Genomic DNA, 24,372 nt, shown 5'->3' on the forward strand with positions numbered 1-24,372 from the left:
CCATTGCACTGAAAAAATAGAACATGTTTTCTGAGAATTGAGGACTAGACAGTTTGAGAAAGATGAATGCAGACAAAGCAGAGGAGAAAGACAGGAGACACTTGGGAAGGCTGGTACCTGAACCATGTCTTAAAAGAAGCTATGCATTCTAAGAGATAGAAGGGGAGGACTTTGAGGGCATACTCACCTACGGACAGCCTGGGCACAGACACAGATTGAAGTTGGTGTGTTGAGTTCTGGAAAGACCTTATAGATCTGACTTGAAATATAGGGTTATTGAAGGGGAGAGTAATGTGAAATTAGCATAGGAAAAACAGGGAATAGAGAGGAGAGAGATACATGCTGGTTTAAGAAGTTTGTAGTTTATCCTAGAGGCAGTTAGGAGTTACTGAGTGGAAAGATGTCATTTTCAGACACATTTAGGAAGCAAAGAAGCAAACATTTATTAAGTGTCTACAATGTGTCAGCATTCATTTGAAGTGCCAGGGATACAAAGGGATACATGAAATAGTCCTTGACTGCTTCAGGGAGTGAGACCACATGTGCTCATACAAAGTAAATACAGTGTAACTTTGATGGCCCAGTCTGTGGCAGCTGGTGTATGTGGGAATCGAAAAAGCCTTCCTATAGGAGGAGTAATGTTTGAGTTGGGGGTTCTGAGAGGAGGAGGTAAGAAGGGAGGATATTCAAGCCATGGAAGACAGACAGCGTAAAGAAGAAAGGACATACTCTGGGTGAAAAGGCCAGCTTAGCTGAACAGTAGTGTCTGAAAGCATTGAAAAGATAGATTGAATCCAGATTGTGAATGACTTTAAGTGACAAACAAGAATTTATATTTGATTGTAGGTGACATTGTAGTTCGTTGAACATGGGAGTGACATGGATGACCTTATTTTGGCAGCTGTGTGGAGGGGTGAGTGGAAAGGGGAGAACTTTGAGGTAGGAGGCTGTCAAAATAGTCTGGTTGAAAGATCAGGGGCTTTACTCTGGTTTTGGCGGAGTGCAGAGGGGAGGTATGGAGGCTGAATTGATGAGATTTAGTAAATGCTTAGAAATGCAGGGTGAAGAAAGAGCAAGGATTTGAAGGGATGGAAGGATGGACATGCCCTTGTTAGGAAAGGGGAAATTTAGAAGAGGTATGGGATTTCAGGAAAAGATATTGAGTTGTGTTCTTGACAGAATCAGATGCTATGGGGACATCTAGATCAAAATGTCCATTAGGCAGTTAATGTGAGATTGGAGCTCAAGAGTAAGACTGGTTCTCTAGATCTGGAATCATCTGAATGTAAACGATTATGGAACCCATGGAAGTTGAGGTCATGAGGAGGGAGAGTGTCATTCAGAGAAATGAAGAGGGGCCTAAGCCAGAGCCTTGGGGTAATCCTCAGTTAGGGGATTTTGATGATGACATTGAACAGAAATGCAGTAGAGGAATCTAAGAAGCAGCTATATAGGAAGGAGAAAGACCAAGAGCTAGCAGTGGCACAAAAGCCCAGCAGGGGAGTGTTCTCAGTAGTGTCACAGGGGCCTCCAGAAAGGTAAGGATTAGATTAAAGAGGCATAGTAATTTTGGAGAAAGGAATTTAAGTTTAGTGATGTATTTAAAGCCAGATGGCAAGGATGAGGAAATGGAGACTAGTGGGCTTCTTTTTAGGTGATCTGTTGTGAAAGGAATGAAAGGGTTAAGATGATAGTTTAAGGGCATGATAAGGTCAAGTGAGGGTTCGTAGGATAGATAGAGGGATAGGATAGGGATCTGTACTTGCTTGTATGAAGACTAGGATGATTATTTTGGCAGCTAGTGGCAGATGGTTTAGAGAGGGGGAGAAACTGGATGCAGACCTACTAATTATGCTGTTTGAATGTCCAGTAGAGGGAGAGGTTATGAAGGGCTGAACTAGAATAGCCAGAATAGTGGCTAAGGTAGGGGGAAAGATATGAGTAGGAAATGTATTATTTCTTCCTCAAAATTCCTAGTTTTCCTTAAGGTTCATCTCTAATACCACTTTAGATAAGTGGTCTTTCCCCCCCCAGTTTATCTTGTATGAGTTTTACATATATATCTTGATAAGATTGTAAACTCCTTGAGAGCCGATCAGCAAACATTTTTTAAGTACTAGGCATTAAGCATAATGCTAAGCACTGGGGATATAAAGTTGGCAAAAAGTAAAGTACCTTCAAAGAGCTCTTGGTCAGTTAGGAGATAACTTGTAAATAGCTGTGCACAGACAAGTTATATACAGGTGAATTGGAAATGATCAGCAGAGGGAAGATGGTAAAAATTGAGAGATCTGGAAAGGCTTTTTGTAGAAGATGAGATTTTAGCTTATACTTGAAGGAAGCCATAGTGTGGAGATGAGGAGGAAAAGCATTCCAGGCATGGAGGAGAATCATTGAAAAAGGCCAGATTTGGGAGATGGAATGGAGGCCAATGTCGCCAGATTGCAGAGTATATAGTGGTGGTGATGGTAAGAAGATTGAAAAGGGAAGGGTCAGAGTTTTGAAAGCCAACCAGATTTTTATATTTAATTTTGGAGTCAATCAGGAGGTTGGTTATTGAGTGGGGATTCATTGGTGAAATGGTCAACCCAATGCTTTGGGATGAAAACTGTGATAGATGAGTAGAGGATAGACTGGAGTGGAAGAGAATTGAAGGAAATCCAATAGCTCATTGGGATGATCTAGGCATGAGGTGATAATGGTACCAGAGTGGTGACTGTCAGAGGAGAAAAGGGTACATTTTGGAGAGATGTTGCAAAGTGAGTTGAGAATGGACACCTAGGTTAGGCAGCTGAGGCACTGGGAGAGTGATGTTGTCCTTGACAGTAATAGAGAACTACGGAAGAAAAGAGGGTTTGAGAGAAAGGTTACAAGTTCCATTTTGCTCAAATGGAATTTTTGTCTTTAAGACATCCAATTCTAGGCATGACTAAGTCATTGGAGATGCAGCACTGGAGGTCAGGAAAGAGGTTAGGGTTAGATAATAGATTTCAGCAATCATCAGTTTAAAGGTGATCGTTGAATTCATAGGAGCTGGTAAAATCATCGAGGGAAATAGAACTAGGAGAGAAAACCTAGATAGAAGAAAGTAGCTTCAAGCAGAAGAGAGTGATTGATAGCAGAATCAAAGGCTATAGAGGGGTCCAGAAGCATGAGAATTAATAAAAGGCCAAAGATAAAACAGGCATATAAATTGGCATTAGCAAAGCAGCCAGTAGACAGGGAGAGATTGAAAGTGAGTGAGAGTGTAGAAGAGGCAATCAGCTGGGGAAGATGGGATGAAATTGAATCAGGTGTGCATGCCCAGTGATTGGCCTTGGCTAAGAGAAGAGCCAGCCGATCAGGTGAGACAGGAGGGAAGGAGGAGCTGGGGCAGAAGGCCTCTGGTAATGGGAAATGGGGGAGGGGGAGGGGGAGAAGAGCCAAACAGCCTCAATTTTGTTAGTTCCCACTTGAAACCATAGGAAGTTATAAGGGAGATGAAAATTTTTGAAGAGGAACTAAGACTAGGGATTTCATGAGTGTATGAAGCTCCTGGTGAAGTACTAAGCTGCTCCATTTTCACTTTTCTCTTTGTGTCTCAGTGTCTGGCCCATCTTTAGGCACTTGTTACATTTGTATTGCTCGATGGACAAGACTTGACAATTGACTGAATATGGGAGATAAAAGGATGTGGAAGTTCTAGGATGGCTTTGAGATATATCTGGGTCCCTGGGAGGATGCTGATGCCTTTAACTGAAATGGGAGATTGCAAGGAGGGAGTTTATTGGCTAAGAAAATGGATCAAGGTTGTTGGAGTGCTAATAGGATAGTTGTCCAGCAGTCAGTTTGTTCTTTTCTTGGTATAGATTGCTATAAATTATTCTGCTCATAAATTTTTACATTTTTCTTTTAGTCTTTGAGATTTTCATCCAAACCCTTTTGGGTTTAAAGAGAGAACTAGAACAGTTTTTTGTAACGATGGATTCTTATGCTAACCCCACAGATGTTTAATTGAAAACACACACACACACACACACACACACACACACATGATCCAGATTTCTCTGAGAACTTCAGAGGAACTCAGTGGAAAGCAGAGTACTATGTTTGAAATGAGGAGGACTCGATCAGACTCTTGGTTCCACTGCTTCTTACCTGTGGGACGTCTCTGGGCCTGCCCGCCCGCCCATCTGTAACAAGAGAGAGTAAGAGTACTTGACCTCCAGTGATTCACACAGCTCTACATCTGTATTAAGTGGATAGTCAGCAGCTCATTGAAGGTGATGGGGGTATTGGATAGGAATTTCATCCATATACAGAGCTCTTGGTAAGGAACTTGGTTCTTCCCCAGGGTAGATCCACAGCTCTATAATCTATCAGTCTTAGAGCTGGACTTCTTTACATGATAGCTATAAACTTGTTAGAATATTTTGATGAATTAATTAGTTTCCTTTGTAATCCTCTGTTTTATCTATTGTGTTTTATCTCCATTTTACAGATGAGGAAACTGAGTCTCAGAGGAGCCTCAGTGAAGATTGTAGTTTGTTCAAGGATACTCAGTTATATGAGGGAGACCTTGTATACTAGAATGAAAAGCTTTTGGTTTAAGCATCAAGGCACATTGATTTGAGTCATGTAAAAAAACAAGCTCAGTCCTAACTGGCCCCCCACTAAGGTACTGTTCCATAAAGACACAAAGGGAGTAAACACTCAGCCAACATGGAGTTAATCTGCAGAACCATCTGGGCACAGGAGCAGGTTAATAAGGTAGGAGCTGCTGCTTGGAGACCAATAAATGCAAGGATTAGGATTGTGGCCCACTGCCAAGGAAACATCTTTTGGGGCTCCTACTTATTTATCAGAAATTAAGGAGTTCATTATGCTTTTCTGCTTTATTGAATGAATACTAAAGGTATTCTGTACTTTGTGCTGGCTTCTCCTCTGGCAGATGGTGAACTGTATGTGTTGCTCATTTATAAATAGTATAGCAGGTTTTCTGTAATGGCCCTTCTCTGAGAGGAGGCTTGACTAGAAATTGGGCTTCAGGGTCATAAAGACCTGTGTTTCATCTGGCTCAACCTTTCACCTGCTGGCCACATGACCCTGGGGAGATGCTATCCCCAAACCTCTTTCCTCCTGCCTTCCCCCTTGGGAATTTCCTACACATTTCACAGGCCAAGCCTTTTCCTATCCATTCCTATCCTATGACAAAATCTTTGTCACAATTAGAATAGGATGTTTCTTAGATTCCCTTTTAGTGTTGATCACTTTCATACTTTTAAAAACATTGACTATATTTCACAGTATATTATCTTCTCCTTCCCAGACAGAAATAATAAGGAATTAAAAGGGGGAGGGAGGAAAAGCAGTTCAGCAAAGCTAATATATACCCTGAAAAAATCTTACATTCTCTACATGTTCCTTATCCATAGACATTCCCCCTACCAAGTGCAGAATTGGAGGAGGAGCTTTCATATGCTTCTTTGGGAGCTTCCTTGATTATTGTAATTTCAAAGCATTCAGTAAGACAGTAGGAAGGATACTAGATTAGGTGACAGAAGACCTCGGTTTGATTCTTGGGTCTACCTCTTAAAATCCTTGTGACTGAACAGCTAACTCTTTTGCTCTCAGTTCCTCATCCATAAAATGAAGGACTTTGATTAGAAGATTTGCGCTTCCTTCAAGTTCTCTAAGTCCGCAATCCTCTAATAACATCTTGTGTTATTTTATACATTTTGGATTTTAAACTCTGAATTAATAAGATTTTGTTTTCATTTGAAAAAATACATAGTTTCATAGTTCTGAATTATTTATACAGTCTTTATTACATTGCTTCCATAAAAAATAGTGGAGGTCAGACACCTTTATTATGACGACTTTATTTTGGAAATCAAACCTTCGAAGTGAAGAAAAGAGTCAGCTATTTAATGAAGAAAGATAAATCAAAGATATTTTCAAAGACAAGGATTTCTCAGACATCCAGGTTATATGTATTCTTTGTAGGTGACATAACATGCTTCCTTTCTTTTGAATGAGCTTATGTTAGATTTTTTTTTTTTTTTTTGCTAAGGCAATTAGAGTTAAGTGATTTGCCTCGGGTCACACAGTCACAAGAGTTAAGTGTCTGAGGTCACATTTGAATTCAGGTCCTCCTGAGTTCAGAGCTGGTGCTCTATCCACTGTGCTACCTAGCTGCCCCTTATATTGGATTTTTAAAAAATATATTTTAAGGTGGCATGCACTTTAATATTGTAAGTAAGAAGTTATGAGGCTGCATATGAAAATAGGGAGATTTGCTAACCTGAAGTAGTTGATCCTGGTACATAGGAAGCATTTTAATGAAAGGTTTATTAGTTGATCAAATGATATAATTTTTTTTTATCATTGAAACAAGGTTATTTTAATACTACAAATGAACCAAGAGTTAGAGGAGTCTCTTGGAAAAGGAGAGCAATTCACTGGGCATCCCAGAAGGAAAAATATGCTTTAGAGGATCAGCTGAGAGTCACCTTAAAGAGGTCATTTAGTCCAACCATTTAAAACAGACAAAATCTTTTGCTTTCTTCAGCCAGAAACCATTGGGGTTCCCAGGCTCAGATGAGCATCACTTTAGAATTTAACTCTTTCTGGAGTACAGTCTATCTCTAAATAATATAGGTGAGAGAAACTAAACTGATTATAGCTAAAAGGGCTTGATGTGAAAAAATCATAAGGCTAGTATGCTGCATGATCATAGTAGAAAGATGTAAACAACAGCAGTGAATGGATGAAATGCAGTGACCAGTCTGGCAGAGGATTGACTTCTTATTTCATAGTTGAAAGGAACCTCAGAAGCCATCTTGGCCAGCTCCTGCCAGAGCTAGAAACATCACAAGGACAAGTGTTTATCCACTTCTTGCTTAAAGAACGAAGTGAGGAAAACTAGAAAGTCCTACCTTAAGTCATGGTTTGCCTTTTTTTTTTTTTTTTTTTTGCAACGTTTACTCCTTGGGTCTAGTTCAACCTTCTGGTTCATATAGAACAAGTCTGTCTTCTGAGTGATGATGAAATCATTCTCCCCCTCTCAGGAGATGGTGTACCACATATTCAGAATGGTTCATATACTTAGCTTGAATCACTTGGTCTTGTTTCCTATGTATGTGGAGTTCCTCCCCCCTACCCCCACCTCCCACCCTGCCCTCCTTCCCTTAATGGCGGTACTTAGGCCAGGGACTATAAAACCTCTTAGGAGGAGGCTTATAAAAGGTCAGTGGGATAGATTGAAATCTTAGAGAAGAAAATGTCTTTCCTAATTTTTTCTCATCTTTCTTTTTTTTTTAATAGCTTTTTATTTTTCCTAATACACGCAAAGATAGTTTTAAACATTCACTTTTGCAAAACCTTGTGTTCCAAATTATTTTTCCTTTACTGCTCCATCCCCTTTCCCATAGACAGCAAGCAATCCAATATAGGTAAATCTGTGCAGTTCTTATAAACATATTTCCATATTTATCATCCTGCACAAGAAAAATCAGATCAAAAGGGAAAAAAGAAAAAGAAAACAGCAACAGGTGAAAATAATTATGCTTTGATCCATATTAGTCTCCATAGTTCTCTCTCTGAATGCCTCAAATCATGTCATTGTTGAAAAGGAACAAGTCCATCACTGTTGATCATCATATGATCTTGTTGTTGCTGCTGTGTATAATGTTCTCTTGGTTCTACTCACTTCACTTAGCATAACCTTTGCAGGCTTTTCTGAAATCAGCCTGCTCATCATTTCTTAGAAAATAATAATACTCCATTACATTCAAATCCCATAACTTATTCAGCCATTCTCCAACTGATGGGCATCCATTCAGTTTCTAATTCTTTCCTACCACAAAAAGGATTGCTACAAACATTTTTGCATATGTGGGTCCTTTTCCTCATGATCTCTTGGGGTATAGTATCTCTACTGCTGGATCAAAGGATATGCACAGTTTTATACCTTTCCAGAATGATTGGATCAGTTCACAATTCCACCAACAATTCATTAGTGTTCCAGTTTTCCCACATCCCCTCCAAATTTTATCATCTTTTCTGTTATCTTAGCCAATCTGAGAGGTGTGAAAGGGTATCTCAGATTTGTCTTAATGAGCATTTCTCTTATCAATAGTGATTTAGAGCACTTCATATTAGAAATAGCTTTAATTTCTTCATCTGAAAATTGTTCATATCCTTTGACCATTTATCGATTGGCGAATGACTTGTATTCTTATATATTTTAGTCAGTTCTCTATGTTTTAGAAATGATACCTTTATCAGAAACACTGACTGTATAAATGGTTTCCCCTTCTACTCTTGGCTGCATTGGTTTTGTTTGTACAAAAACATTTTATTTTAATGTAATCAAAATTTATCTATATTCTCTATATATTTTAGAAATGAGGCCATTATCAGAAACCCTGAATATACATTTTCCCCAAACTTTTTGTTTCCCTTCTCATCTTGCATGCATTGCTTTTGCTCATCCAATACATTTTTAATTTAATGTAATCAAAATTATCCATTTTGTTTTTCATAATGTTTTCCAATTCTTCTTTGGTCATAAATTCCTCTCTTTTCCACAGATCTGAGAGGTATACTATTCTCCTCATTTGCTCATAGTATCACCCTTTTGTCTAAATCATAAACCCATTTTGACCTTATCTTGTTTTAGGATGTTAGATGTTGGTCAGTGCCTGGTTTCTGCCATACTATTTTCCAGTTTTTCCAGCAATTTTTGTCAAATATTGAGTTCTTATCCCAGAAGCCGGAGTTTTTGGAGTCAACTTTTTTTTAAAATAAAGATCCAAGAATAGAGCAGTATTTGAGAAAACCCAGAATACCTGCAGACTAAAAATTGCCATGTGTCCTGGGTCCAGAGAGTGAATGTGGGGGATCCTTATCTCAGATCAGATCAGTTTAGTAGGGTCCTGAAGGGGTTGGAGATTCTAGCCATACTGACAGTGTTGATAACATCAAGCCTGCTTTCCAATTAGGAGAGGATGATAGAAGTATAGATAGCCCTTTAGATTTTCAAAATGCTTCCCATAAGGGTTTTTGTCTTTGATCTTCACAACCATCCTATAAGAGAGGAACTCTCCTACTTCATTGGTTTGGGTTTACAGATTGAGGAATCTGAAGCTGAGAAAAGTGAAGGAGTTTTTGCCCCTACTCCTCTTTTATTTATTTATTTATTTTTATTTTTTTTTTCCCTTCACTCTTTTTTTTTTTTAATTTAATTTTATTTAATAATAACTTTGTATTGCCTCTACTCTTCAAGCAAGTGTCCGAAGTGGCATTTGAAGCCAGCTCTGCCTAACCCTGGTTACATGCTTGCTCCATTGCTCATGCTGTATCTTTTTGATTCAGAAAACTATGCTCTGTAAATGTTATTCATTTTAATGTTTTTGTTTATCAAAATTCCTTCTGAAAATATCCTAGCCTGTTTGCTGACTTTTAAAGGCACAAGTGGGGTTTACCACCTCTTCTATCAGCCAGTTTAAAAAATGTCATATTCACGCTTGCACTTTCTCTCTCTCTCTCTCTCTCTCTCTCTCTTTGGCAAGGCAATTGGGGTTAAATGACTTGCCCAGGGCCACATAGCTAGTAAGTCTTAAGTGTCTAAAGCTGAATTTGAGCTCAAATCCTTCAGACTTCAAGGCTGGTGCTCTCTCTACTGCACCATCAAGCTGCCTCTCCTTTTGTTCTTACACCATAATGAACCTCCTTTCATTGATATTGAATCCCAAAATATTTCCAAAATATTGAATCAGGAAAACCAGCCAACATTTATTAAGCAGGTTCTTTGTCAGTAAACTTTTATTAAGCTCCTCCTATGTGCCAGGCTCTGTGCTACGTGTTTGGGATAAAAAAGAAAGATAATCCTCACCCTCAAGAAGCTTACAGGTTAATGAATGATGAAGTCCACAGAGGTATTCCCTGGGCTGGGTGTCCATCTAGGTGGGACAACTAGAGAAGCCTCAGAAGAGTACACAGACCTGGGAAAAGAACTGCCCCTCCTTTTGTAGAAGTTTTGTCCTTTAAGGCTCCACCTTCTGATTAAAGGGACCTGGGACTTGGCTGATAGGGAGGAGTCCCTGGGCTTATGAGATCTTGTGATCTCAGATGAGGTTATCCCTAGAAGGAAATTCTGAGGCCTAAGGAAGAAGTTAGAGAAGTCCCAGGGGAGGGCAGCCAGGAGAGAAATGAGAAAAAAACATGATTAGATGCCAGAGTAGGTGGCAAAGCCTTTACCAGATGTGTGGGGTGATCTGGGAGGGTGCTGACCTTGTACTGTGCTTAGTGCTGGAGACACAATCAAAACAGTCATCCAGTGTCAACCCCCTGACTGAAAGGGACTGTGTTTCTGCCTCCCTTGTTTGCCTTTTACTTAAAGGAACCCTTCCTTTCTGTGATCTTTTCATTCTCCTTTCATTGTGTTTGAATTAGGTTTTTCAGTTCTACGTTTTTCACATTTCTCTAAATTGTGCAGATGCTTTCTTCTTTCATAGGAAGTTTCATTGCATTAGACATGATTTTTTTCAGCATTTCATAGTAGATATCTATCCATATTGTTCTTTAGTTCTTCATTATGCAAGAGTATTGCTGTCAGGAGCAGTGGATAGATGGTGGGTGCAGTAGATAGAGCACCAGCCCTGAAGTCAGGAGGACCTAAGTTCAAATATGGCCTCAGATACTTAATGCTTCCTAGCTGTGTAACCCTGGGCAAGTCACTTAATCCCAATTGCCTCAGCCAAAAAAAAAAAAAAGTGCTGCTGTGAATGTGTTGGTATATAACAATCCTTTGATTTTATATTGATCTCTAGAGCTCTATGTCGTGTACTGGGGTTCTTTGGGTCAGAAGGATATGGACATTTTAGTCACTTTTCTTGAATGTTTCTATGTTGACGTCTGGAATAATTTTATCAGTGTTCATAGTCAGTATGGTTGACAGCCAGTATCCCTTAGCTCTCTCCATTATTGGTTTTTTTTTTTTTTTTTTTTGGTGGTTTTGCCTATTTGCAGGGGATGAGGTGAAACCTCAAAGTTGCCTTAATTTTCATTCCTGCTACTTTAAGTGATTAGGAGCTTAGTAGGAGCTTATTTTGAAATTATCACCTATAGTTTTTGAAAGCTTTCTATCCATTGACAGTTCTCAATAGACGAATTGCAGCTGTAAACAGCCAAACAAAAGATTGCTTAAAATTGTTAACAGCCCAGTGCAAAGATACATAAATTAGAACAATCTGAAGTTGCAGTTCACGCACAATAAATTGGCAAAAACGACTGAGGCTAGGAGCAGTCACTGTTGGTGGAGCTGTGAATTATTCCAACCATTTAGTGATTGGGATGTGCTGCCCTATTGTCCTAAAGATTCTGCTGGGAGATATATGTGCTAAGGAGCAGAAACAGAAAGGCCTCAGGCTGCACCAGAATAATTCTAGCAGAACTTTTTTTTCTTCCTGAGGCAGTTGGGTTTAAGCTACATGTGCAGGGTCACACAGCTAGGAAGTGTTAAATATCTGAGGTCAAATTTGAACTCAGGTCCTCCTGACTTCAGAGCTGGTACTCTACTCACTGAACCACCTAGCTGCCCCTAGCAGAACTTTTTGTAGTGGCAAAGAACGGGAATCAAGTAGATGGAAATGGCTAAAACTATGTGATCTAAAATGGCTTATTAATGTCCTGCACTAAATGATGCATGTGAAGAATTCAGAGAAGTCTGGAAGGCAGAATCTCACTAAGGAAGAGCAACATAAACAGAACCAAGAAGGCAGTTCTCACAGTGACTTGGGCTGTGGCCAGCATTCTATTTTCTCTTCTACCTACTTTCCATCCCCATCCCCATCTCATCCTCTTTCCCCCATTCCCACTGAAGAAAAAAGAAAAAAATTTTCTTAGCAAACATGCACATTGAAGCCAAACCAGTCATCACCTTGTCCACATCCAAAGATGTCCTCTGCCTCTTTTGCCAAGCTCTGGGGCACTTGTCTTATCTCCTTGGTACTGGGCCTCGGAGATCTTAGTTATTGTATTGATCAGAACTTTTCAGAGATGTTTGTCCTTACAGTGTTATTTTTGTATAAATTGTTCTCCTGATTTTGCTGATTTCACTCTGTTTCAGTTATAGAAAGCTTTCCAGGTTTCTCAGAAACTGGGACACTTGTATTCCATTATATTCAGGCAGCTATGTAATTATAATGGTCAGATGTGGTCCTCTCTTCCATCCTTGCAGGGGTTGGGAACCAAGGCTGCAGAATCAATCTATCAGATGATTGGTAAGCATTTAACTGTGTATCAGGTATGAGCTAGGGATACAAGTGCAAAGGAAACAATCATTGCTTGCAGTGATTTTTGGGGAAGACAAGTAAGTGCATAGAAAAATATATATGGTGTAAAATGAATAAATAGAAATGTGCACAAAGTAGTTAAATGTAAGGTTGTTTGGAAAAGGGAAATCAGCAGAGGTTCCACAACATGGCCCCTAAGCTGCATCTTAAGGAAGAGAAGGATTCTCTGAGGGAATGCATCCCAGGAACAATGCAGAGCCATCAGAGTAGAGCTGGAGTGTCCATTTGTGAGGAACTGAGACAAGGCCACTTGGACTGAATCACAGAGTGATAAAGTGACAATAACTGAAAGTAAGGCTCAGAAAATTGCTTTTATGTGACTTTAAAGGCTAAATCAAGAAGTTTGAATTTGATCCCAGATATAAAAGAAAACCTCTGCACTCCATTGAGTAGGAAATGTGATTTGGTCAGATTTGTACTTAAGGAAAAAAATACTTTGATATCCACGTGCAAGGTGGATTTTGATGGGGAACTCCTTAAGCCTGGGAGACCAATATGAGCATTGCATATGCTGTCTGATTCTTTTGAGGGGTTGGTTAGTTGCTTCAAAAGACGGCCCTCAGGAAGGGAGAAGGAATATATTTAGAAAACAAAATATAGAGCAAATTAGAACAAATACAGGTACTGAGCACTCTTTTAAGAATGATTTAAATTTTTTTAAAATTTCGCCTTGGCCCTTTTATGAAAAGCACCTCCTCTTAGTCGTTTCTAATTTTTTTTTAATGCTGTCTCTTTTTCTATTCAGTTTGGGTATTCATTTTGTATGAATGTTATGCTGTGTAATATGTTGGTCTAAGCCTCATTTTTGCTTTCTGGTTTTCTTAGCTGTTCTTGCCAGAGTTCTTATCCTAGAATAGTAATCATGTTTTAGATTTCAACATACTCTGAGCTACTGGTTTTGACTGCTGTTTCTTGCTTATCTAGTTTGTATCTACTATTCTTATGTTTTTTAAACAGTTACCACATAGTTTTGTTGACTGTTGCTATAAAATGTAATTTGAGATTTGCCCCTATTTGTATCCCCAGCGTTTAGTACAGTGCCTGGCATAAAGTAAGTGCTTGTTGATTGATAATGCCATATTCCCTTTAGAGTTTTTCTAATTTTCTATGAGATTTTTATCTTTCAAATGAATATTATTTTGATTGATTTATCCCTAAATCTCTACATTGATTTAGATATTATCATTTTTATTATATTGATATGGCCTAACCATGATCTATGAATAGGTTTCCAATTATTTGTCTGTCTTTCTTGCTTTGAAGAGTGACCTTAATTGTATTTCCATAAATCTTGTATATTTTTGGTAGATTAAAGCTCAGATACTTTATACATTTTTGTAATTATTTTGGATAGGATTCCATTTACTGTTCAATCCTAACTCTCATTTTAAAAGGGGGGGGAGGGAGAAGGAGGAGGTCCTGCATTATCCCAGGTCTGGTATCTGGGGAAAGCCCCTACACCTGGGAGAAAAAGAGAAAGAACTCAGGAGGCAGTCTGGATATCCTTTCCAAAGACAGTTTTTCCCTTACTAGGAAAGGTGAGATCACCAAAAAATGCTTCTTATATGGTTATACAGTTTTATTTATTATTTGAATAATAGCAGCTACCATTTAGATAGTGCCAACTTAATGTGCCTGGCACTATGCTAATCACTGTACAAATATTATTTCTTTTGATCTTCACAATAAACCTAAAAGGTAAGTATTATTATTAGCCTCATTTTATAGTTAAGGGAACTGAGGCAAAGAGGTTCAATGACTTGCTTAAGATTACATGTCTAGTAAGTATTGGGGTCAAATTTGAATTTAGCTTTCCTGGATTCCAGACCCAACATTCTATTATGCTGGTCCCACTGAGCTGCCTTTATAGGCAATTATATGTGGTTATAGCAGAGCATGAAGTAGATGAGAAACAATGAAACAATAATTTTTGAATCAGAGCATCAATCATTAAAGTAACAATTTGTAGTTAAATTTCAAGAATAGGGAACTCACTTAGAAGTAAGAAAATAGTAAGCAACAAATGGGCATTTCCCCAGAGAAAACTATAAACTGACTGAGGGATAATGTTGGAGATCAGGGCTAGGCCCATAGCAAATCAACATTTTTGTAAGTGAACAGGAATAAGAAGCAAACAAGTCACCAGACTTTTATTAAGTACCTACTACATGTCAGGTGCTAAAGACAAAAATGAAAATCCTGCTTTCAAGGAGTTTACATTACGGATGGGTAAACATACACGTGTATATATGCCTCTGAATATGTATATCTATATAGATACATAAATATATGTAACATGCAAATATATATGTATGTATGCATAAGTATAAAGTAGTTTGTTGGGGGAAGAGCATGGGGAAAAATTATATATGGAAAGTGACATGAGCTGATTTTGAAGGAAGTGAGCAGTTTTAAGAAGTGATCTCACTTTAAGTTAGCAGGTGACACTAATCTTTCTCATATAAAACTAGGCCAAAGGGATAAGCGAGGAAGTCTCTTCATTCTCTGTGTAGACTAATACATTTAAGGGAAATAATCCAAACAGGGCTTAGGGAACCAGTGTAGGGGGAGAGTACCTGTATTGATGAGGTCATAACTACATTGCAATATAATTGAACCTGCCTTTTTAAAACAATGATTTTAAAATGGATTTGTCTTTGTATTTCCAGTTGTGATCTCAAAGGGTACGTCCTATAGCCTCGAATCTCATTTTCCTAATTTATAATAATGGCATGATAACTTTATTATCTGTATATGAGATTTGATGGCATCACATGAGATGATGGCTACAAATTGCTTTATAGATTTTAGAGAAATACATAAATATCAGGTATTATTGCTTGATTCATTCAACAAGCATTTATTGAGAACTATTGTTGTGAAGTACTGTGCTCAGTGCTGGAGCTAGAAAGACAAAATCAAAAATAAGCTCTGCCTTCAAGGAACTTAAATTTTTTGGGGACATATAATAGAGGAGAAAATAATCAATAAACTGATGTTAAAATATAAAATATTAATAGGTTCATTTTGTGTCTCTGAAATTATAGTGAATTTGATTAGCCAGATTAAAGTACTTCAAGATCTTATCAGTACTTTAGGGAAATAAGGAATATCAGTTATTGAGAAGCATAGGAATGCCAGCAAATGCCTGATAGCATTACTTTTACTTATTTTATTTGTTACACATGGAGGGAGGTAAATTGAAAATAGAATTTTAAGAATGGTTTAATTAAGTTTGCGGATAATAGATCCATAAGATTATTAAAGGAAACAGGATATTTGGGGTACATCCTTAATCTTTGGGTGTGGAAGACAATTGTACCCTTTTATGACATCTCCTGTAGGACCACTATCAGAGACAGAATACTGGATCTGCATGAACCTGGTGTGGCATTTCTAAAGTTGTTAAAATAAGGTATGTGTAACTGTTTTAAACACTATGAAGAAAATGCTTACAGAAAAAGAAATCAGGAGATAGAGGTTTTATAATCTTGTGCTTTAAGAAATGATGAAAGGGTTTCTGAGCAATATGTAAAAATTTGTATGTACTGATGCAGAGTGAAATGTACAGAACCCAGAGAACAATTTAATATAATAATTATAGTATTATAGGACACACAATTTTGGAAGACTTGGGAATTCTCATTAACAAAATGACCAACCATGATTCTAGAGGACTCAAAATTCTATTCACCTCCACATAGAGAACTGATAGACTCAGAGTGTGGTTGAGATCTATTTTTTTTTGGCCATGGTTAATGTGGCTCAAAGTATAAAAACAAAACAAAAACTTCTTTTTGCTTGCAATATGAGTTTTGGGTTTTTTTGCTTTCTTAATTGGGGAGGGGGTGTGAGGGAAAGAATGCTCATCTGAAAATAAAATTTAATTAAAAAATAGAGGTTATAGTACCATTTCAGTCTAACAATAAATATTAAGTATCTCCCTTGCATTGGGCACTGTGCTAAGTACTGTGGATACTATGTTTTGCTTACTGATGGAAGCAAAAGACAACCCCTGCCCTCAAGGAATTTATAGTCTAGTTGGAGACAACATGAAAATATCTATGCACAAATAAGTTACAGAAAGGGTAAATTGAAGCTAATTAACAGAGGAAATGTTGTATGTAGCATTAAGAAATTGGAAAAGGTTTCTTGTACAAAGTGGCATTTTAACTGGTACTTGAAGAAAGCCAAAAGGTGGAGATGACAAGGCTAGTGTCACTGGGCTATAGAGTGTGTTGAGGGGAATAAGGAATAAGAAGATAGAAAGGTAAGGAGAGGATGAGTTATGAAGTATCCTATAAAATGGGGATAATAATAGCATAGATAAAATTTGAGTTTTTTGAGATTAGGGGAGACATGGGCATGTTTTGGGCTGTACAGAAGCAGCTAGTAGACAGGGTTAGATTGAGTATTATTCAGAGAGGGAATGATAGAGGAATCTGCTGGAAAAGGCAGATGTAATGGGGTCACTTGTACATGTTAGAAGGGATTTTTTGCCTTGGTAAGAAAAACTACCTTATGTGGAAGAGTAGAGGAAGTTTTCAGAGTGATGTGAGAGGAGGAAGGGGAAAAGTGAACTCTCAGGGAATAATCTCAATTTTTTTAATGAAATGTGAGGTAAGGTTCTTAGCTGAGAGGATAGGGGGAAAAGGGAGCCATGGACAGTTTGAGGAAGCATGAGCTAGTCTAAAAAAGTCACTGTTGAATTGAGAAAATGAGTCAGGGAGGTGTAAAAAAATTGCTGTGTTATAGTGAAGGTCCAGTTGAGATTAGGTAACAGAATTTGTAAAGGACCCAGTCAGCAACTTTGTGATTTTTTTTTTTTTTCTAGTTTCATTCTATAGAATGTGTATAAGACAGAGGATGGTGGTAATCCAGGATGGAGGCTTGGTGGGATAAGAGACTTGAAACAAGACAACCATATAGAGTTGAACTGATTCACCAAGGGAGCAAAATAAAGAAGGAAGGAGAATGTGGGGATGAGCCTGAGCAGTATAGCAACTTGAACTCGAAGTTGAGGACACAGAACAAGGTTAGAGCCAAATAGTCGACTCATTGCATGAAACATTGACTGAGAATCAGGAACCCCAGAATTTCACTTTTAGTTTCAAATTTTCTACTGGCTCTCTGTTCCTGGGCAAATTACTTCACCACTTTCTCCTTCAGTTTCCTCATCTATGAAATGGGAATGATAATAGCATTTGCACCCCAGGATTGTTGTGAAGACAAAATGAGATAATATTTGTAGAGCTCTTTGCAAACTTTAAGCACTATAAAAGACTACCTTTTGGCGGGGAGAGGGGGGGGGTTGCAAGTCAGAGGGAGAGGTGAAATGACAATAGATTGTGATCACATAAGGGAATTTCAAAATTCATCTCTATGTGGATCTGTGGTGGGATAGAGGAACAGGTCTTGGGAAATGAAGTTGAGGAACTGTGTTTATTGGGGAGATTTATGTATGTTGAAAGTCCCGTGGTATGAGAAAAGGTTATTGAGGAACATGTTAGAGGGAGAGAGAGTCTGGAAATGGCAGTGAAGAATGAGGCATTTTCCATCTCCTGCCATGACCAGTGAGAGCATTAGAAAGTATAAGTAAAAGGCAACCAGTGCTAGAAAGTGTGGCAAGAGAAATTGTGTCATGAAGAAGGACCCACATTTGAAAGAATGCAGAAAAGGAAAAGATTGGCATTTGTTACCAATGGAGGAGATTTTCTGGAATCCAGTGGGGAAGAGTGGATAGCTTTAGAATGAGCTTGGTGGACTGGAATTGACAGCTAAGAAGGAGGCGGTAGGAAGGAGAGTGAGCAGAAAGGAGAATAGGGAAAGATCCTTGGGCAAGGGGAAGCTCAAGTGTGACATGGAGAGGCAATCATCTGCAGCAGAATGGGTAGTTCACTGTCATTCTCACCTTACCAATGCTTCACCTTTTCTCAGCAACAGAATTTTCTTTACATCTAAAGGCTTCTTGAGAGTTTCTGATCCCACTTGGTCTATCTTTCTCGATGAAATTTTAGACCAGGAGATCATACCTTCCTTTGTCTGAACCCTTTGAAATCTATTCTCCTAAAAGTTAGGGTAGATGGCAGAGTTGGCTCAGCTTTCTCCTCCTTCAAAACCACAGGTTCCAATGGAGTTGGTACTTCTCTTTTTCTTTATCCCAAGGTTCCCATCATTTCCCCTTTTGTAACCAGAAGCATTTTGGAAAACATTACAAGCCTGGCAGAGAAACCTGATATAGTAGCATTGGGATATACATTAATGATTTGGTAGTTTGCTAGATCTTTTTCTCTTTTAGAGCAGGTTATAATTTCTTGATTTATTTTGATGATGATCTCATCCTTCAGAAGGAAGAGTCCAACCAAGCTAACTTCAATTCTGTCACCAATGAGAATACATTGGTTCTGTTTCTATCAACATTGATTTTTATGCCGCACCTATAACCATACTCCTCCCTTCTCCTTCCTACCTTTCCTCAGGAGTATATTCATTTAGTATACAATGTCACAATACTTCCTCTCCCTTTTTTTCACTTCTCCTGTTCTTGTTTTTTGCATAAGAGATATTTTTCCAAAGCCATATTTTAGACAGGTGACTCATCTTGCCACATCTCAGTGATACCTGTAAAATCATCTTTGCCTTCTTTCCATAAGCATCTTCATCTTTGTGTGCTTCTATGTAGAGATTTAGAGCCATCAGTTTTTATTAAAGCTGATTCCTTTTAAAATTTTGTTTCCTATTAATTTCTAGGTATCACTACTTAATGCTTTTCCTTATGTTCTGGCTACTGACTATGCTCCTTTTTCATTTAAAATCCTTTTGGTAAGATATGCAGATATATTCTTATTAGTCCATGTTATAAGTGTTTGTTTATCCATCTCAGGCTCAGTATGACATTTCTATATTTTAAGCTGTGATTTAGTAATCTAAATCTCTAAATCCCATTAACCAGTTGTTCACTTCCCAAATCTTTTTGTAAGTAAACAATTATTCCTTATTTTATCTTTATTATGTGTGTGCATGCATGTACGTACACACACACACACACACACACACACACACACATTATTGAAAATAGATCTTAGTGTAAGAATGAATTGTTGATGGCCTTTCAAACAGGTGTTCTCATATTCAAGTTTAAAGTCAGAGTCAGAGCTAGCTTTGGAAGGCACAAATAGAAATCGTTAATTTGGAAGAAATTAGAAAGGAAAGAAAAATCTCTGATATAATTAGAAGCTTTAGTGACTTAAAGTGAGATTGAGTAGTTTTTTCATAGGGAAACTGTAATAGTGTGGGGGAAATCACAGTCCACAGTTAGTAGCATTTAATCATCTGGAATCCATAGAGAATAGAACTTTAGCAAGTATCGGATGTTTTCTAGACAGTGTCCTTTAAAACTAGTTCTAACTCCAGTAGGAGGAAAAAAAAAGTAGCATCATTTTATTAACCCAGGATAGAAGTCAGTTGCTTGATTCACAAACAAAAGCCTAATACATTATTTTCCAAACTCTAGCTTCCTAGACTGATTAAGCAAGCAAGATTCTGTCATTACTTGTGAAGCAACACAATGTAGTAGAAACATAGCAGAACTTAGTCAGTTGATGACTGCGTTTGGATCTCACATCTTAAACTTACTAATTGTGTGATCCTGAGCAAGTCACCTTGCTTCTCTGAACCTTCATTTTCTTGTCTTTTTAATGGAGCTAACACTTGCAACATTAAAAAAATAAAAGAACTGAATTGTGGGACCTCTCATTAGCCCCTGAAAGACCAGCTTATACTAAGAGCACTTACTTGCATACTTTTCTAACAAATAGTTATCCAGATTTTGCTTGAAGAAATCTTTACAAAGATCAGATTAGTTGATGTAATGACAGTAATGATGATAATTATGATAACTAACATTTCTATAGCACCAGCTGGTGGAAAAAGTGTTTATTAAGTTCCATTTACATGCCAAACTCTGTGCTAAACTGGAAAAACAAAGAAAGGTAAAAGACAATCCCTGCCCTCAAAGAGCTCACAGCTAATGAGAGAAGACATCTCAACAGTTAAGTACATATAAGCTCTATACAGGATGAAGATAATTAACAGAAGGAAAGAATTAAAGGGTTGGGAAAAATTTCTTGTAGAAGATGGGATTTTAGCTGATACTTGAAGGAAGCCAGGGAATCCAAGAGGCAGAGATGAGAAGACAGAGAGTTCCAGGCATGAAAGAGTTCCAGTGAATATGTGTGATGTTGAGAAATGAAATGTTTCATTCAGGGAACAGCCAGGAAGCCAATGTTACTGTATCAGAGTGCTTGGGAGGGGATTGATATGAGAACTAAGAAGAATGAAAAGGTAGGAAAGGCTAGAGTATGAAGGACTTTGGAAGCCAAAAAGGATTTTATATTTGATCCTATAGCTTATTGAGTAGTGCTTGAGAGGGGCGTCACTTTGTCAAATGAATGGAGGTGGGGAGAGACTTGAGACAGGGAGACAACTACTGCATTAGTCCATATGTGAGGTGATAAGTGTCTCTCCCAGGTTGCTGACAGTGTTATAAAGGTAAAATTAATAGGATTTGTCAACTGATTGGATATGAGAGATGAGAGAGAGTGAAGAAACATGAATTGACATCTAAGTCGAAAGCCTGGGCGATTGGGAGAGTGATGGTACCTTGGACACTAGTAGAAGGTTTGGAAAAGATACGTTTTGAAGATGTTGAGTTTAAACTATCTCTGAGGCATCTAGTCCAAATGTCTAAAATAGAACACTGGAAATTAGGAGAGAGGTTAGGGCTAGATAGATAAATAAATAGGAGAATTATCTTGGAAAAGTTTTAGTTGAAATCATGGGAATTGAGGAGATCAAGTGAAATAGTTTAGGAGAAGGGGCCTGGGACAGAGCTTTGGGAGACAGCCATGGTTAACGGGGGATCTAGATGAAGCTTCAAGAAAAGAGACTGAGAAGGATTGGTCAGAAAGGTAGGAAGGGAACAAAAGAGAGCATTAGGGATAAGAGGATATTAGTGATATGGAGGGAGAGGAGAGGAAATACAGTATCAACTAGAGACAGTCTTCTTTGGGAGTTTAGACAAAAAAGAGAAAAGAGATAAAATAGCAAGCAGGGGTGAATGGATCAGGTAAGAATTTTTGAGAATGGGGGAGACATGGACATGTTTGTAAGCAGTAGAGAAGCAACCAATAAACAGGCAGAGATTGAAGATAGGATAATTAAGAACAATCTAATGGAGAAGACAGGATGTAACAGGATTCCTTTTACAATAATGACCATTTCTTCATGTGAAGCAGATAATAGAAATCATCTTAATAATGGTAGGGGATGAGGAGAGAGAGAGTTCTTAATGATTGACCTCAACTTTTTCAATAAAATATGAAGCCAGGTTCTCAGCTAAGAGGGTAGGGACAAGGGGGCAATAGAAGATATAAAAGGTATTAAAAAAGGTGGATAAAAAGATTTAGTGAGTGGAAAAATGAGTTAATTAGATATTTAAAAGTTAAGATTATGTAACATTTGTAGTAGTTTTGTCACTACAGTCTAGTCCCCCTAGTTTCATTAGAAATGAATTAGAATGTATATAGGGATTGAGAGTATTGCAGGGTTGAGGCTTTACAGGGCAACATGGTATAAGGAGGCAAGAGATTCAAAAGAAGACAATTTAAAAATAACCTGCTTTACCAAGAGTCAGGCTAGGAAAAGGGAGTATAGTCAGTGCAGAAGTGATAGCCTGGGAGAGAACTGAGAAATAGAGGGATTTGGGGTCATGGAGAGAAAGAAAAATAAGCTTTAGGGTTGCAGAGGGAGAGGTGGAAAGACAACATATGTGGTCAGATAAAGAAATTTCACAGTTCATGAATATGGAAAGGATGCATTATGGATGATGTTAAGATCAAGGGTATGAATGAGGAATAAGGAGGAATAATGACTGGAGATTCAGAATTACTGGGGGGTGGCAGGGAAGGATGTGAAGAATAGAGGTGTATGAATTAATGACAGAGGAGTTAAGGAAGATTAGTGATGTCCAGAGGGGCTCATCCTGAGGGAGTTTTAAAGTTCACAAGTGTTTATATAAATAAATGTATATATATACACACATATTCCCTTGATTCTCAAAACAGACTTGTCATGTACATGCTATCATTATCTCCATTTGACAGATTAAGAAACTGTTTGAATTCTTTGTTAGTACTTTAAGTGTAAGACATAAAAAGAAAACAAGACTACAAAATATAACTATTTATAATAGCAAGCACTTGAAGAATGGCCAGATTATGGAGTATTAGAGAAAGGGGATATGATACAGGGAATTAATTTTTAAAATACAGAAAAAATTTCAAATGTTTAGTATGAATACTAAATTTCAACTTATATTCTCACCTAAAATAACTTTTACAAATTTGTGTCTAGGTGAAGATGGAGCCGGAAAAACAAGCTTGATTGGGAGAATCCAAGGAAGAGCTGAAGAGTGCAAGAAGGGGAGAGGGGCTGAGTATTTGTACTTGAGCATTCACGATGAGGACAGAGATGGTGAGTGGTGACTGCTGATTTATACCAGTAACATGCTTATTTAAATTAACTGAGATTCACATTGGAGTCTGTCTTTTACTGTGAGACACTTCAGGAGAATGTTTTCCAGACTTTCTCTGCTCACTTGTCTAGTCTATAGTACCAGTACCTGACTTAAAACAAAAATTGACTCATGACTTCAGTGAATTTGCTAAATATATACTTTGCTCATCATCTCTTGTAGATGTGTCTGTATGTAAATGGTAGAGGAGTGTGTACAGATGTGTGCGCCATTGATCAATAGTGATTGGAAAATGCAGAACCTGGGCCTCTAGCATCTGATGTGTTTCAGAGAAGCCCATTGCTTAATGAATAGATTCTTTTTATTTTTACTTTTCTTCTTGTGAAGAATACAAGGAATGTTTAAAAATAATGTTTTTATTTTGATAAGGTAATTTCATAACAGTATATGTATTTGCTAACTTTTTAAAGAACAATTTATAAAATATTACCAAAATTTATGTTTAATTTCACTACAGATCAAACAAGATGTAATGTGTGGATCTTGGATGGGGACCTCTATCACAAAGGGCTCCTAAAATTTGCAATGGAAGCTGACTCTCTGAGAGACACTTTAGTTATTCTGGTTGTTGATATGTCAAAGCCTTGGACTGCTTTGGATTCTTTACAGAAATGGGCAAGTGTGGTGAGAGAACATATTGATAAGCTAAAAATCCCTCCTGAGGAAATGAAAGAAATGGAACAGAAATGTGAGTATTCTAGAACAATTAATGGTGATTTAAAAAATTTTATGTATGTATGTGCTGGCATTTAGATTTTAATGAGTGATATTTAGGAAATAGTTATCCAATTCATACTGCACTTTAAAAAAAAAAAAATCCTATTTCTTTGAATAATTATTTAGACAAGGACTTCGTTCCATTATACTAGGAAAATAAGCCTCAACTCCCAGGTTTCAAAGTGAAAGATTAGAATTTGCCCATATGGTTTCATGTGCTAAGATTAAAAACTGTTATCGAATTTAAGTTAAAATCTTATGTTTAAAGCTTAGCATGTGAATTTGTAGATTTCTCTAGAATTACCCAGAATTCTGTAAGTATTGAATATTATTGTTCTATTATAGTTTAAAATTGTATTTAATCATAGATTCATAATCACAGAACAAACCTTTAGTGATCGCTTGGTCCAATCCCCTCATTTAAGAGGTAAGGAATCTGAGGCCTGCAGAAGTGACATCAGCCAGCCAGGCCAGGCCAGGAGTGCCTGGCGCCGTTTGTTCAGATGGGTACTAGAATAGTTCAGCTAACTAACTAGTGATTTCATTTCATAAACTCACTTCTGTAACCTGTTAGATTATTAAACGATGTCCCAGACATTGTAATTGACAGTCTCCCTCTTCATTCGTGCGTTTGAGTGGCTCAGTGGTTTCTGTGAGTGCTTTTTCTCTCAAGGACAGCTGCCAAGGTGAGCAGGAGGGAACTGCATGGTTGCTGCTACAATG

At 37.8% G+C, this 24,372-nt stretch overlaps 1 protein-coding gene across 1 annotated transcript in view; it reads left to right on the forward strand.

The window, feature by feature from the left end:
- Positions 1-24,372, forward strand: part of DYNC1LI1 (dynein cytoplasmic 1 light intermediate chain 1) — a 47,265-nt gene that overhangs the window by 2,889 nt on the left and 20,004 nt on the right. Inside the window, exons 3-4 of the mRNA XM_051963425.1 lie at positions 22,752-22,871; positions 23,390-23,620. Of these exons, the coding sequence (XP_051819385.1) occupies positions 22,752-22,871; positions 23,390-23,620 (351 nt within the window). The remainder of the gene's footprint in view (positions 1-22,751; positions 22,872-23,389; positions 23,621-24,372) is intronic.

Source organism: Antechinus flavipes, chromosome 5 (genome assembly GCF_016432865.1).
Source record: "Antechinus flavipes isolate AdamAnt ecotype Samford, QLD, Australia chromosome 5, AdamAnt_v2, whole genome shotgun sequence".
Lineage (NCBI taxonomy): Eukaryota > Metazoa > Chordata > Mammalia > Dasyuromorphia > Dasyuridae > Antechinus > Antechinus flavipes.